Below are 15,174 nucleotides of genomic sequence, written 5' to 3'. Positions count from 1 at the left end.
TGGTTCGTTGTAATGCTCGAGCGGCATGGACCGAGCCGGTGATGGAACGGGCAGCGTTGTCGCATGGCTAGGACCCTTAGGTCCGATTAACTTCGATCTAGCCTCCCACGTTGCAAACCCTTCTTCGTTGAGAATACCAACCATTCACGTACGCCTTGTCAAGCTCGTCTCATGGCGCTAGTGGTTGCATCAAACTGTGAAGCACAAATGAGCAGTGGTTTGTCGAATGCGTGCATCTACCTCTTCTGCTAGGTTTGAAAACCCCAAGATACTGATGATCTCTTTCTTTCTCAACACCGGACTATCCGCCTGCAAATCGTCCCTCTTTAGATGCAATGGTATTATAGTCACACGTAGTGACCCAGCTATAGAGTGATCAATTAGTGCTGACGGGCAAATTGTCTGTGCGATAACATGGTTGCATAACCGCTTTCCTTGTTTCAATCTGTAAAGAAAATCGGAGCACTAATCTGGGTTTGAACGATCTTTGACAAAAGAGGCAGTGAACGATTGCATCGATACGAATTGTCCTGGGCGGTATGGTTGGGAGGCCGCGACAAGATAACAAGACCGACCCTCGGCTATCTGGGTTATGAATACGGATAACATCTGGATATCTGATGCGAATACTACGGTGCAAAGCCTTGAAACTATGATCATAATAAAACATAAGGTTACGCTTAGGTATGACTTGCACAAATCTCATCATAATGTTACACTGAGCAAGGGCTATTTGATCTGCACGGATTCTGGTGATCTTAAATTACAGGGGGTTTAGCGTCTAGATAAGACAATCTACACGCATTGGTCTTAGTGTCGACAATACATAATGAGCGCCTGAAAGCATGACTAAATAAGCGCCACTCCCGCCTCGCGCTGGCATGGCGATCCCCAAATTCAATGCATTTCTTCAAACTCTAAAAACGTCGCCAGAACAACACCAAAACAACCATCGGTTCACTCGGACTGTGTGAAATATGAGGCTGAGACGGTCGAAAACCAAAGAGGAGGGCTCAATGGGGCAGGACGAGGCGTCTTTTCATGCTTTCAACAGCCCCAGGCGACTCCCGGCTTGGCTGGACCACTTCAATGCCAAGGACCTCAAGATTTTGTTCAAGTGTTCTTTGGCTGTTTGGATCCTCACCTTGTTTATCTACATCAGTGATACCTTGAGAGTGCTCGGCCAGTCGGCATTCTTCGGATGGTAAGTCCATCATGAAAATTTAAATCGTCAGGTACTAACGCGTCTTCAGTGTTGTCCTATTCATCATGCCGCCTTCGGGCGTTGTCTTCATCCACTTCGCCGCCGGAGTTATGATCTGTGTCGGTATGGCGCTCGCCTGGGCCTGGGGAACAATCACCATGAAGGCTGCTTTGGCGACAAGACCTCAAGCTGATTTACAACAACGCTACGCGGAATTGCAACAATCGATGCCTCAAAACACGACCAATGTTGGCCAAGCGTCAGGTCAAACAACCTATGCACAAATAGCCATCTACGAAGGCTTTATGTTGGATGCTCGCGTATCGGTCACGTACTTCTGCATGATGGGGTTGTTTGTCTATTTCATGGTAAGTTGATTGTGCAGCCAACCGTGTTTTCAGTAACTAACAAACTCTGTCTAGGCTCGCGTGCGAGTTTCTGCTCCCAACTTGATGCTCGTATCCATGTTTTCCCTGATTGTTGCCAACATCTATTTGACTACAGCACCGCTCATTCCCACTTTCAACGGCACCATACCTAAAGTCTTGATTCTTCCGAGTGCCATCGCAGTCGGCGTTGGAGTTGTTTGCAATTTGTTGTTTTTCCCGCAATCAACCTCACAAATCACTCTCGGAAGCATGGCTGACCTTCTCCGCCCGATGAATGGCTACGTCAAGGCTTTGACACGGCACTTCAAGACGAGAAGCAGGTTTGAACCTGAGCAGCTACAAGCGCTGAAAGCTACCTTGGCAGTCTCCTTCAAAAGTGTCGAGAGTGCCGTCAAGTTTCTGCCTTTGGACTTTTCTTTTCGAAGATGGAGCCCTGAAGATATCAAGTCCTTTCAAGAACCACTGCGGCAAGTACTGGTATCTTTTGGCGAGCTATTGCAACTATCAATCTCTCGCGAAGATCTCTTTGCCAAAGATGAAGCTCTAACAAAAGCGGCCGAGGAACTTGAGAAGTCTGACAATGAAAAGCACCCTCTGGCTTATCATATTGCGAAGGCGGCTAATCTACGTGAGATCACAAGACACCCTGATACTGAAGAGATGATTGTAAAAGCCATAGACGCACTTTCATCTTGCGCTACTCCGCTACTGAAGACACTGGAGCAAACCGTCGATGCCATAATAGAAGCGTTTTCGGGAGCTTATAAAGACGGCACGATCAGTCAACATGAGCAGGTACTTGCATCGCTGCAAGAAGCTCTCGACGACTTCGAAGACACAGCTGCAGAGCAACTGATCGCTCCTCATGCTCATCTTTTCGATGCCAACGGCAAGGTTCTCTACAACGATCACCGCGCACCTCCTCTCCTTGGCTTGATGTCTGGTCTTCTATACCAGGAACGACTCATCAACCTGACAAAGAATATTGGAGGGGTACTTGAACGAGCCATCGAGGTTGAGAGGGTTCGAACATCGAAGCGAGTATGGCTACCCAAAGGCCTCCAGCACATTTTCACGCTCGGCCTGTCTCACGATGCACCGCCTTCCACGATTCCTAATTCAAATGATCTCACTCGAACGATGTCCGTCATTTCCAAACCCGAGAAGAAGGGAGGACTGTTCAGCAAGAAGCGAAAGGAAAAGGAAGACCCTGAAGGGGCAAGAACCACAGCCGCCATTCTTGAAAGGATGGAGCAGCCCACGAGTCGTCGACGAAGCAAATCGAGTCTGATCTTCTTGGCGCTCATCAACTTCTTTACGGGTGTTGAGGGTCTTCACGCTCTTCGTGCGCTCGTCTTGACTATTGCCCTCGCCATCCCTGCAGTTATACCATCGTCGGCTGGCTTCTACTATCGCGAAAAGGGACTATGGGCTCTGATCATGGCGCAGATGGCCCTCGAACCTTACATGTCTGACTTTACATCTGGAATCCTCATTCGTACCCTCGGTACTGTGGCTGGAGGTATCCTGGGTCTTCTGTGCTGGTACATCGGATCTGGAAATGGCCCTGGAAACCCATACGGCTTAGCTGCCATCATGGCAGTCGCCATCATTGGTATGATGTGGTGGAGATTGTTTGCTCCGCCACAACATATGGCTGCAGGTATCATGCTTACATCAACTATGTACATGGTTATGTCGTATAGTTGGGTCGATACGCATATTCCCAGTTATGGTAACCCTGGAGTCGGATACGAGGTCTTCTGGCGGCGGATACTTCTTGTCCTGATCGGTTTTGGTGCAGCCGTCTTTGTTGCGCTTCTTCCGCGACCCCTTTCTGGAAACAGACATTACCGACAAATCTTATCCAGCCAGTTGTCGAGCATCAGAGACCGCTATGCCCTTCTGATTTCAGTCTGGCGCTCGCCTTCAGATGATTTCGTCGAGGTCATCGAGAAGCAGGCTATCACGACCGAAGAGCTGCTCAACTCCATCGCCCTTCCGATCCTAAAGACCAAATTTGAGTTCTCAACCTCAAACATTGATACTGAAACTCTCAGCCGCGCTAACCATCTTTGCAACAACCTCAACGTCTTCCTAGCCCAGTTCAGTATGACCGCGACGAAGCTACCACTCCCAATCCGCGAGAGATTCTTCTATCGCGTGAGCGCAGGTGACGAAAACCTGATCGCTGACCTGATGTCAACCATGACCCTTCTTCAGCATTCGTTGATGTCTGGAGAGCCACTTCCAGCAATCCTGCCGACGCCTTTGGTAGGCCGGGCGATCCAGTTCAGGAGGTTGCGGGGAGACTTTCAAGATGAGGGCAACTCTAAGGAATACCTAGCAAAGCAAGAAGGAAGACAATGGTCAGCCGCCGTTTATGCGTTTGTGAGATTTTTGGGCACGCTTGATGAGCTTGTTATAGTCGTGAAGAAGTCTGTTGGTGAAAGATCACATATTAATGCGGAAGCATTAGGAGGGAGTATGTACTAGAAACATTAGCAGCATTGCTTCCGAACTAAGACATAAGCATCATTGTACAGGGCAATGGATAATAACAAAAAAAGCCTGAGCTGGTGTAATGGTTAACACATCCGCTTATCATCACTGATGAAAGCTTGTACGCGGAAGTCAGCCCCAAAAGGGGGAGGGAGTTCCTGGTTCAAATCCTGGGCTTGGTGATTTATTTTCCGTCATTGAGGGAACTTAATCTGATTTTGACTCTATTCCTTTATGCCACATGTACCTTTGTGAGTGGCCGCATATGGGAGATTAAGCTTTTGTTCATTAAAGTCTAAGAGAGCTTCTGGGATTGGCTATAAATACAGCAACCAATAGGAGTATATAACGGAGCACCTTATTCCAATTCCTTCTTGGCTTGATCAGATAAAACACAGAGTATCAAGCCTGCAACTCACTGGCTTCCCTCTTCCTCGTGGCTTCGCTTTGCTTCCACGTGTTCATGATGCTTGAAGAGTCCGAGGAATCCCAAGTCATAGCATACCTTTAAAGATCCAGCCATGATGAAAGAAACCCAGAAATAGTTCGAATCTGCCAGTAGTCCTGTGATGAGAGGTCCAAGGCTCTGAGAAGTTGTCTTGGCCACGTTGATAAGACCAATGACAACTGTTCTCTCTTTTGGTTTGATGATAGCGGCGAGGAAAGCTGAACGGGGTGCAACATCCATTGACTGAGTGCATGATCGTAGAATGAGGAAGAGAACTGATAGGTGCACGTCGTTGGGAATGGGGACGAGAGCCAAGAAGACCGCTGATGGAAGGTGAGTAAATACCATAGTCTGAGAGTCAGGTCAGTGAGTTAATTCAGATTATTGTCGGCATTGGACTCTTACTCGAACATTGCCGAATCGCTTGGCAAGAGAAGATGCTACCAGCATCGATACAGCGGCGATGATACTCGTGGTGAAGAAGATGGAACCCAACTTTCCTTCCTCGATATGATAGTAGGATTTGAAGTAGTAAGTGATCCATGAGCTGCCGTGACTGTTAGCTCTCGCGGGAAAATAATCTATTGTGTCAAAATACTTACAGAGGAGCCAGTCCTGAAGCAAAGCTATCCAAAGCCAACAGAGTGCAAAGGGTCACAACAGTCGGGATACTGTCACGAGAAATTCGAGCTCGGAGTTGTTTCTTGGGCTGAGGCTGGTCGGCGCTTTGAACTTGAGCGTTGTCGGGAAGCAGGGGTGCTTGTTCACCGTTGTCCGCTGAAGAATCTTGCTCGGGCTCATGGTGAACTTCAACAGCAGAGCTCAAGATGATGGCCGAGAGCAACTTTAGCACTCCCATCGCAGAGTATCCATAGAAGACGTAGCGATACACTTCAACAACATCCATGCCGAGATTGACGCGCATGTGATGAATGATCCAGCCGCAGGTCAAAAGGCCAAAGGCGCCACCAGCTGTCCCGGAGAGACTATACCAAGCATATACATCGCCTCGCCGTGCTGCATCAGTAAGATGGGCGATGATGCTCTCTTCAACACCGCGGAAGGGTCCGATCTCGTTGCCACTATCGATTGTCAGCATCAACACCATCAAACCATTTTTCTTTCTCTTACCCAGGACTAATGACACCCAAGATTGCTGCAGCAAGCAAAATCCAGTAGTTACTAGAGGTGGCAAATACAATTCCACTCGCAGTCATCAAAATTGCTCCCAAAGCCAAGACCGCGCGTCGACCAACGCCATCGGCGAACAGTGCAAGCAGGAAGCTGATGATGATATCACCAACCAACGTCAAGGTCATGAATAAGCCGACGCGGGTTGTCGATACGCCGAGTTCTCGTAAATATGCTACAAGAACAAGAGTAGATCCGCCATAGGCGAAGAGACGGATGAACCTCTGTGCGCAAAGGATCTTGACATCTTTGGTCGAGTGGTATAGTGAGACCAGACCAAGTTCTTCAAAAACTTTATGAGCGGGATGACGCCTCGAATTAGATTCCGTAGGTTGCGACATAATGGCAATGGAGGAAAATACAGTTCGAACTGTTCATTAAATTTACTGGGACATTAACAAAGAGAATCCCTCTTCCTTGGATCTCTGCACTGCCAAAAGTTTATATATATGTCTACCTCCGAAGTTCCGAGCCGATTTTGACCCAGTATAAAATCCAGGGTAGCTGAAGCGAGCATGAATCAGCTTGGTGTTGCGTCATTACCAGGCTCGGAAGAGAGTTTACCAGAATATGCGTTGTGATTGGTGGATTGAGCTTGACAGCATCGGTTTTCCGAGCTTTGAGTGCGAAACTGGGCAAAATTTTGTTGATGGGTATATAAATTTCAAAATCTTTCCACGTGACATCGAACTCCGCTACAGTGACTGCTCACAGTCATCATCTTCCGTAGTATAGTGGTCAGTATGCAAGCTTGTCACGCTTGAGACCCGGGTTCAATTCCCGGCGGGAGAGTTCCAGCCAGCTGCTAAAAGCAGCAACTCCTTTTTGCACATTTACTAAATTACTGAGATTAATTGGTCTAGAGATTGATGCGTCACTATCTGATTTTTGAATGGCATCGGTGCGTGATCTGGTGATTGACAGGCTTGGGTTCTTTGGTGAATTCAATTTCATGATGTGCTGACTTCTATAAGACGCCAACAAACTATCTATAATTTTAATATACAAAGAGTGCTGGTGAATTCTCATCTTGCGGGCGACAGTGCTCACTTATACAATGGCTTTGATCGCTTTCTCAATACAGAACAGTACTTCTCAACAGCTTGCTCGGCCGGTTTCGCTCTCGAATCTTTCTCGCAATTGACGTAGCAACTTTGGCGTGAGACGTGTTAGCAACCCAGAACCATCAATAAAGAGAGTCCGCTTACTTGGCAATTTCTTTATGTGTTCCGCAAAGGCATCGCTCATTATCACCGCAGGCATCAGTCTATAGATAAAGGTTAGCCTTCCTTCTTCCATGAAAAAAAGAAAAAAAAAAAAAAAAAAAAAAAAAAAAAGAAAAAAAAAAAAAAAAAAACATGCGTTTTTCGGACCAGCTTTGAGGCAGGCCTCTACTTCACTGCAGTTTGCTGCTTGGGCAGTGACCTCAACAACGGAAAAGAGGAGAACAAAAACACAATATTTCATGTTTGCTTCGGTGTATGTTTGCTATATTCGCCAGAGAAGACAACCGCGAGGAAGGAGGTAATACTTATATAGTCACAAAAGCCCTACGACGCCATCGATCGCCAAAGGCTTGAGAACCCTGGCTCAATCACCCGATCAATAGACGATAACCTTCAGCCGCTGTTCTCATTTCGAGGCGATCACTTGAGAAGCCATCATGTTGAATGAACTCGGTGGAAAGTCTGAAGTCACTGCATTCCTGAGCCCCTGAAAGCCCACCAATTGGTGCGGTGGCTGGCGGTCGAGCCCCAGGTGCTTGGCGTGTTGTCCGCATTCTTCAGGGGCACCTTTCCGCATGCGTTCAGCCTGATGGGTTGACAAACTGGCGGGCTTCACTGATAATCTGAGCAATTTCATCAAAGGCCCCATCGCGTGGAAGAGCAATACCCTAGAGCATGATATGTGGCGAATAATCGTGGCTGTGTGCTCGCGCCACGTTTTCTGCAGTTTTTCAAGACACCAACCAAGCATGCATGTCAATGTCCTCGAGAATTTCATATCACCACCGGAACCATGCTTCGCGTTACATCTACCCCGTCAGTCCTGAAGACTTTAAATGCACAGATATTCATATTACCTATATCTCGCAAGAATGGGCTATTCCTCACAATCTTTCGGCAATTTCAAACGTCGATTGTAGACCGAAAGAAGTTTCAGTATCGTGGTGCGAAGCCGATGTTTCCTGAAGAGGATTATCACAAAGCTCAACCGCAAAGAGATGAGGATGGAAGTGTGATCTGGCCTGCCCCCAAGAGTCAACTTGAGAAAGCAAAGGATTTCATCCGCAAATGGTCAGCTGCCCCTACTTAGTACCATGCCAATCGTCTCTGGATGAGAACGACATGTCTGAAGGTCACTTCAGCTAATCATCCCGCAGTGCCGCCGCCGGTGAACAGACTCTTATCGTCCCTGATAAAGATGCCGATGGTCTTGCTGCTGGAGCCATCATAAGAAAAACTCTCATCTTGCTCGGCCTTGATTCCAAGCTGATATCGTGTTACACGATGAACAAAAACAGCTTACTACACTATATGGATTCTCGAGCAAACATGGAAGCTCACAAGCCATCTTACATCATCGTCCTCGACCAAGGCTCATGGAAATCAGAACCTGTAATCGACTCACCCCATCGCGCGTTAGTCATTGACCACCATTTGGCAGAGGACAACGATCACCCTGAGGGCGCGATATTAGTGACGGCGAATAAATGTCCACCGATAGCTACAAGTTCGCTGCTGACTTATCTCATCTGCCGCGACTTACACGAAGCGGTCGAGGAAGCATGCGGGTGGCTATGTGTTATGGGAACACATGGGGATCTGGGTAATGCGATCAGATGGCGGCCGCCATTTCCGAACATGCAAGCGACGTTTGGGACGCATAATAAAAAGACGATAAACAATAGTGCAAAGCTTATCAATGCTCCTCGCCGAACCGCAGCCTACGATGTCCCCAGAGCCTGGAAAACATTGATCGCGGCCTCATCACCAGTAGAGCTTATTAAGAATAAGTTCTTGAAGGAAGCAAGGGCCGAAGTAATACAAGAGATGAAGAAGGCCGGTCGCGTGGTGCCCAAGTTTTCTGCTGATGGAAAAATCGCAGTGATTCGCATCAACTCGAAAGCACAGATTCATGCCCTCATTGCAGCACGCCAGGCTCGCCTATTGTTTTCGAGGCAGCTCCAAGTCGTGATGGTAGCGAATGAAGGCTACGCGAGAGGCTTTGTCAACTATTCGTGTCGCGTTCCAACGTGCGCCAGGGGCAGAGATCCTCCTGTCAACATCCCAGAAATTCTTGTTCAAGCAGCAGAAGAAGCAGAAGACGATTCGTTGAGAGAGCGATTGGGAACTAGGTTCGGTGGTGGTCACAAGAACGCAAGCGGCGGAATGATTCCCCAAGCTGCATTCGAAGAATTCCTGGAGGCCATCGGAGTCTCAGGCGATGAAGAGCCATCGCCTTCGCCTTCGCCGAAGAAATCACCCAAGGGTTCTGCAAATTAGGGTGAATTCAGTGAACGCAGCTAGGAATCCTTGTACCTAAGCATTGGCGCCCCGCCCTGCCAATCAAGCGCAATTTAATTCCAAGAATTCCTCCCTGCGATAAGCAGAAATTGGAGCCCGGCGCTGGCAAGCTTAAACCTTGAACCCCCTGTTAGCTGTCCGTTAGTGGTTTAGAAAACGCCCTGGGGCCCCTTCCAGGGTTACATCATTGGAGTAAAAGGGCTCTTGGCTTGGAGCCTTGAACTAATGCCGAATGCCGTTCTTGTTCTCGTGTCAATGACGCAGATCTTGACCGTTTATTGAACTGTACAACCCTCCCCTGCTCTTGGAAACTTGGCCTAGACAGGAAAGTGGCTGACATCACCACCTTCAGCTTCGAGATATGGGCATGGGTTAGATCGATCTGATGTCGAATAGAAGCCTTAATAGTATTAGATTGACGGGACAATCTGCGACATTAAATAAATCGAGACCTCTATCGATACAAACAAGCTCCTGTCGCCGTTATCTCGACAGCGACTAAAACCCCTCAGTAAACGTGTAAGCGGGGTAGCGTGACCAAATAGTCCAAGATCGTCCATTTAGACCAACCACCGGATATTACCTCTTGTAACACTATCAGCGACTTCGTATGGAATAACTGTCGGGCCGGTAAACCTTGACGGCCATGGACTTCTTTAATTACTCTGTAAATCCCATCCCAGGCTGAAGCTGAAAAAGCAGGTTCCCCAAGCTTTTCACTACTCACCTCACCTCACCTCACCTCAAGCCTTTCATCATGAGACCCAGCATCAATTTCGTTGTCAATGCCCTTTGGCTGACAAGCCTAAGCACTCCTTCTGCTGCCGCTCCCTCCAATGGCAACTATGGTCTTAAGGGTCCTGAGCTGAAGCATTGGCCCGCCCAAGCAGCCAAAGCTCTCAACAAGATGATTGCTCGCAATGCCAACAATGGTCGCTATGCTGTCTTCGACATGGACAACACCAGCTATCAATTCGATCTGGAAGAATCACTTCTTCCTTACCTTGAGAACAAGGGTGTTCTTACACGAGAGACCATGGACCCTGCTCTCAAGCTGGTCCCTTTCAAAGACACCAAGAAGCACAAGGAGTCGCTGTACAGCTACTACTTGCGCCTCTGTGAGATTGAGGATGCTGTCTGTTATCCCTGGGCTGCACAAATCTTCAGCGGATTCCCCCTTGGCGAGCTCAAGGGTTACGTCGATGAGCTGATGGCATACAACAAGACCATCCCCACCACCTACTTCGAGGATGACAAGGTCACTGCCACCGAAGTCTCCCCTCCCAAGATCTTCGAGGGCCAGGTCGAGCTGTACAACCGCCTTATGGCCAACGGCATCAAGGTCTACGTCGTCAGTGCTGCTTCCGAAGAGCTTGTCCGCATGGTTGCTAGCGATCCTAAATATGGCTACAACGTCCCTCCCCAGAACGTCATCGGTGTATCTCTCTTCCTCAAGACTAAGAAGGGCGAGATCACCACTGCTCGCAAACAGATTGAGGATGGTGACTACACTAAAAAGACACAGAAGCAGAACCTTGAAGCTGAGATGACTCCCTGGCTCTGGGCTCCGGCTACTTGGAAGTCTGGAAAATGGGCTGCTATTCTGACCTACATTGATGAGTGGAACAGGCCTATTCTTGCTGGTGGTGATACTCCTGATAGTGACGGTCCCATGATTTTCCAGGGCGTTGATGTTGCGCGTGGCGGTATTCACCTTTGGGTCGATCGCAAGCCTGCTTACAGAGAGCAGATTGACGGCATGATCAAGAACAACACGATTGCTCAGAAGAAGGAAGGACTACCCGTTACAGCTGACAAGAACTGGGTCTTCGTGACGCCAAAGGAGCTTCACTAAATTATGTTCTAGCTAACATGACCGATATTTTAATAACTAACATGTTTAACTCTCAAACACCACATAACTACTAATTTCCTAAGCATACTGCAGTCTCTCTTTGGTCCAGTCTGGGCGGAGATACTTGCTGTCAAACTTGACATCGAAGCTGGATGTATGAGCATAGTCAACCTCCCACTCAACCTTGACCTCGCCACCTTGAGCACTCTGACTCCAAACCGTTACGGCGATGGTGTTTTCTCCATTGTAGTTCAGAACACCAGGAGGGACAGGGAAGGAGATTTGGTTGCCGATGTAAGGGTTGAATCGTCCGTACTGGTAGCCGTTGACGAATAGAAGAACTCTGACTTGGTTGCTGTAGCCCTTCTTCGTGGCGGCGAAGGTCGTGTTGGAAGGTGCCGTAAGCTTGAACGAGACACCAACGTCTAGGCCATCAGGAACATCAAGATCCACAGTCATTCTATAGGCACGGACTCCAGCCGAAGGGTTGACGAGGGTTCCCTGCTTGGAAGAGTATGACTTCCACTTCTTGTCGGAGAAACCAGGCAAGTGAGCACCGATACGCTCAGCGTAGAGACCACCCTCATTGAGGGGGCCGCGGATGGGATCGATGACCTCGCCCTCAACGCTTCCAGCATGACCAGCAATCTTCCACTCAGAAAACTTATAACCGCCCTTGGCAGGGCCAACAAGAGTGGCGTTGGTGATACCTCGAGGATCAAGAGCGCCGTCACGCAGATCGTGGCCAGAGTTATCCATCAGAACAACCAGAACGTTTTCCTTCTTGGACAGAGTGGCGTTCTTGAAGGAGAACTCTTGGCCCGCATGGCCAGTGGTGGCTTCGCCGAGATAAGATCCGATATAATCCGAGTTCAACCAGACGGAATAGCCAAAGGCCATGCCACCAGTGAGGTTCAGATAAACGCCAGTAGGGGCAGAACTAGTGGTGGGGAAAGTCGCCCTGTAAATGTGGTTTCCGTAGTGGATCTTGTACTCGTCGACGTAGAGCACGGGGTTCTTCAGATCGGGGGCGAGGACCGCGTTGGTGGTGTTCTTCTTATCGGCAACTATTCAGGTCAGTACATTAAGTCATATCAGGCGCGACTGTAATACGTACCAACCCAGGCCGAGGATGAGGTCTTGTAGTCGGTCTTGATCTCGGGCAAGCTGTCGGCATATTTCCAGGAGTCGAGCTCGGGCAACGTAACCTTTGAAGGACCCTTGAGGTTGATGGTGTACTTGTGGCCTTCCTTCGACGAAACCTTGACCCTCTCACCGTTCCAAGCGATGGACTTGAGAGACTCGGGGCCAAAGACGGTAATTTTGGTGGAACTGTCGAGATCGCCCTGAATGTTGAGCTGTCCGTTCTTGATGGTGGCGTGGCGGACGAGATAGGGGCCATGAACCAGAACTGCGAAAGTCAATATGCGTCTCTAAAGTGTGTGGTTTCATCTGAAGAACTCACCTGTCTTGTTAACGGGTGCGAAAGGGTTGTTATCCAGTGTAGGCGCCCAGAACTTGTAAGCAGTCTTTCGATCAGCCAGAACAATGGTGGAGCCATCCTTCAGGTTGAGAGTAAAGAGACCCTTTGACTGAGTGTAGTTGACAGTAACGCTCTTCTTGCCCGACTTGACCTTAATGCCCTTAAGAGACTTGTCATGCTTGAGCTCGGTGTGTCCCTCCAGGGTAAACTCTCCTTGCTCGCCCTCAGGAAGCCAGAGGACAATGACCTCCTTGTTGTCGATGATGGAGTAAGTGAGGACTTCGGCGGTCGAGTAGAGGAGTGTCTTCTTGCCGAAGTGGAAGTCAGTTGGGATAACCTTGGATTGATGGCCGTTGATAGTGATTGCGCCTTCATTCTGGGGGATGGTGACTAAAGACCGTTAGTATATGCGGCTTGAGGAAGAATACCGAAACGTACGCTTGCCCTCGGAGGTCATGACATGAACCTTGAAGGTCTCCTTGGTGCCGGAAGGTGAGTGATCGTGTCTAGCAACGTAAAAGGCAGCATCATTCTCCTCATGTCGGAGCTCGGAGACCAAGATGGCATCGTTCGTGGAAAGAGAAGTGCTGTTGGTAACTCGATTGGTTTTGGTAAGATCATGCGCAACCCGCGTGAAAAGAGTCAGCGACTTGGTCTCGTAGTACTTATCCCAGATAGCACGGTTCTCAGAGATAGGCGAAGAGTAATCGTAGCTAGTTGCAACAACAGGACAAGCAAACCAACCCCAATTGGTTCCGCCGTACATCATGTACAGAGAAATAGCGGTGGCCTGCTGTGCGAGCAAGTCACGGTAGAAAATGTTGGCAAAGTCAGGACCAATATCGCCAGGGCAACCACCCTCTGGACCGCCCCATGGGTTGTAAGAACCGCCCTGGAACTCGGGCAAGAAGTGAGGCTGACGGGGAGATTGCTTGTTGAAGTAGGTGACATAGTCTTGGATGTTGTAGGGGACATATTCGCCGTTGGTGCCGGTGCACTCGTCGAGGTTGCAGCTCCAGCAGGAGGGGTAGCTGTCGACACCAGTGACATCGACGTTGCCAGTTGCATTGCGCTCGAAATCGTTGGACCAAGAAAATGTGCGCTGCAAATCCGTTAGTACTTTGTCTACGGTTCATATTTGGAGAGGTAGAACTCACAGTGTTGGGCGCGTTGTGGAATACAGGAACATCGATACCGGCCTTTCTGGCGGACTCCTTGAGAAGTTGCATGTAGTTGGCGGTAGGCTCGTTCAATATTCTCTTGTCGTCATTCTTCCACTGACCGCCCAACTCGTTCTCAATCTGCACTCGTCAGCTTCCTCCACCATCGACAAGGCTGTAGCTGTACCTGAAACATGGCAACATTGCCACCATTGGTAATGAGATGCGGCTCAATAATCTTGGAAATCTCAGTCCAATACTTAGACCAAGCCTTAGTGTATCTAGGATCATCGTTTCGAAGCTTGCCGTACTCTCCGGTCGTGACCCACAGAGGAAAACCTCCGGCGTTAGCCTCGGCATTGACGTAGGGACCAGGACGGATCAGGAGGTAGAGGCCGAGCTCCTTGGCAAGGGTCATGATGGACACGAAATCGTGGGCGCCATTTTCGAAGTCGAGAACGCCGGGGGTCGCTTCGTGGTAGCCCCAGCTGTTGTAGATGCTGAAGGCTGTGAAGCCGGCGGCTTTGATCTTCTCTAGCAAGTCGCGCCAGAGTTCGGGTCTGACAAGTGTTAGATTTGCGCTGGGTTGGCAAAGGGGATGCATCGTACACAGGCAGACGCCAGTAATGGAATTCACCCGAGAAGACAAAGATCCTCTCGCCATTGATCAGGTAACTATGGTCGTCCCTAAGTTGTTTGTTAGCTAGAGGTCCCAAAGGCGGCAATCGAGTGAAGTGAATTACCATTCAACAATGTTTGTGAGTCCATTGTCTTGAATCGGAACGTCCTTTGTCTCTTGTCCAATCGACAAACCAGTCAAGGCAAGCAGCCCGACAGTTGAAAGCGAAAGCAACTTCATCGTGACTTGCTATGACGATCAACTTCAAGCTCGCGTGCTCAGCATCACCCAGAACTTATATACGCGCATCCAATGCCACCACAAAAAAGTCATCTCGGCCACAAATGACCCGCATTACATGACATGACATAGCTTCCCCACGGCTCTCACTCCCGAATCGTGTCGATCAAAAAAGTCTGGGGGGTTCGGTGGTGCTCTTCACCGATGAATTGAACTGCGTGAGGGGTACGATGGATGGATCAGCCGGAGAATAAAACGCGTCAATGGGAATTTTGCCATGGGACGGTAGCGTTGCAATGTCAATTCTTGGACCAGAGTTTATTCCGTCTCATGACATTTACTCCATGTTTTCTCCACATTCACCCGCATTTCTATTGACGCGGCTCTGGCAGTTCAAGTGTCATTTTACGTGCATCGGCCCTATTAGCCCTGTTGGTCAACGCCTTGCTTCCCGACCAATGCTATTGTCTCATACCTTGACTGGTCAACCAACTCACAGCACGAATTGCCGTTATTCCATGTGATGGCATCTTTTCGTGCTGGGAAGCCGGGAGAC

At 49.0% G+C, this 15,174-nt stretch overlaps 5 protein-coding genes and 2 non-coding genes across 7 annotated transcripts; 5 read left to right on the top strand and 2 right to left on the bottom strand.

Moving 5' to 3' along the window:
• Positions 1–1,269: 1,269 nt before the first annotated feature.
• On the top strand, positions 1,270–4,089 carry J7337_012690 (uncharacterized protein; the record flags this gene model as incomplete). The annotated part of the gene is made up of 2 exons (XM_044830196.1): positions 1,270–1,572; positions 1,627–4,089. The coding sequence occupies 2 exons, from the start codon at positions 1,270–1,272 to the stop codon at positions 4,087–4,089; spliced, it is 2,766 nt and encodes a 921-aa protein (XP_044675112.1).
• Positions 4,090–4,162: 73 nt separating this feature from the next.
• On the top strand, positions 4,163–4,277 carry J7337_012689. The gene has a single exon. It is a non-coding gene; the product is annotated as a tRNA-Asp (tRNA).
• Positions 4,278–4,510: 233 nt separating this feature from the next.
• J7337_012688 (uncharacterized protein) lies at positions 4,511–6,075 on the bottom strand (the record flags this gene model as incomplete). The annotated part of the gene is made up of 4 exons (XM_044830195.1): positions 4,511–4,894; positions 4,949–5,090; positions 5,146–5,625; positions 5,675–6,075. 4 exons carry the CDS (start codon positions 6,073–6,075, stop codon positions 4,511–4,513), a joined length of 1,407 nt encoding a protein of 468 aa, XP_044675111.1.
• Positions 6,076–6,454: 379 nt separating this feature from the next.
• On the top strand, positions 6,455–6,526 carry J7337_012687. The gene has a single exon. It is a non-coding gene; the product is annotated as a tRNA-Asp (tRNA).
• A 2,072-nt stretch (positions 6,527–8,598) lies between these two features.
• On the top strand, positions 8,599–9,240 carry J7337_012686 (uncharacterized protein; the record flags this gene model as incomplete). Its single annotated transcript, XM_044830194.1, has 2 exons — positions 8,599–8,609; positions 8,646–9,240. 2 exons carry the CDS (start codon positions 8,599–8,601, stop codon positions 9,238–9,240), a joined length of 606 nt encoding a protein of 201 aa, XP_044675110.1.
• A 778-nt stretch (positions 9,241–10,018) lies between these two features.
• J7337_012685 (uncharacterized protein) lies at positions 10,019–11,116 on the top strand (the record flags this gene model as incomplete). Its single annotated transcript, XM_044830193.1, has 1 exon — positions 10,019–11,116. One exon carries the CDS (start codon positions 10,019–10,021, stop codon positions 11,114–11,116), a length of 1,098 nt encoding a protein of 365 aa, XP_044675109.1.
• Positions 11,117–11,194: 78 nt separating this feature from the next.
• Positions 11,195–14,618, bottom strand: J7337_012684 (uncharacterized protein; the record flags this gene model as incomplete). The annotated part of the gene is made up of 8 exons (XM_044830192.1): positions 11,195–12,183; positions 12,234–12,527; positions 12,582–12,989; positions 13,038–13,701; positions 13,757–13,900; positions 13,947–14,319; positions 14,369–14,446; positions 14,503–14,618. The coding sequence occupies 8 exons, from the start codon at positions 14,616–14,618 to the stop codon at positions 11,195–11,197; spliced, it is 3,066 nt and encodes a 1,021-aa protein (XP_044675108.1).
• Positions 14,619–15,174: the final 556 nt, after the last annotated feature.

This window comes from Fusarium musae, chromosome 10 (assembly GCF_019915245.1).
Source record: "Fusarium musae strain F31 chromosome 10, whole genome shotgun sequence".
Classification (NCBI taxonomy): Eukaryota; Fungi; Ascomycota; class Sordariomycetes; order Hypocreales; family Nectriaceae; genus Fusarium; species Fusarium musae.
The sequence above is the reverse complement of the archived record's forward strand: the minus strand, read 5'-3'. Positions and strand labels throughout refer to the sequence as shown.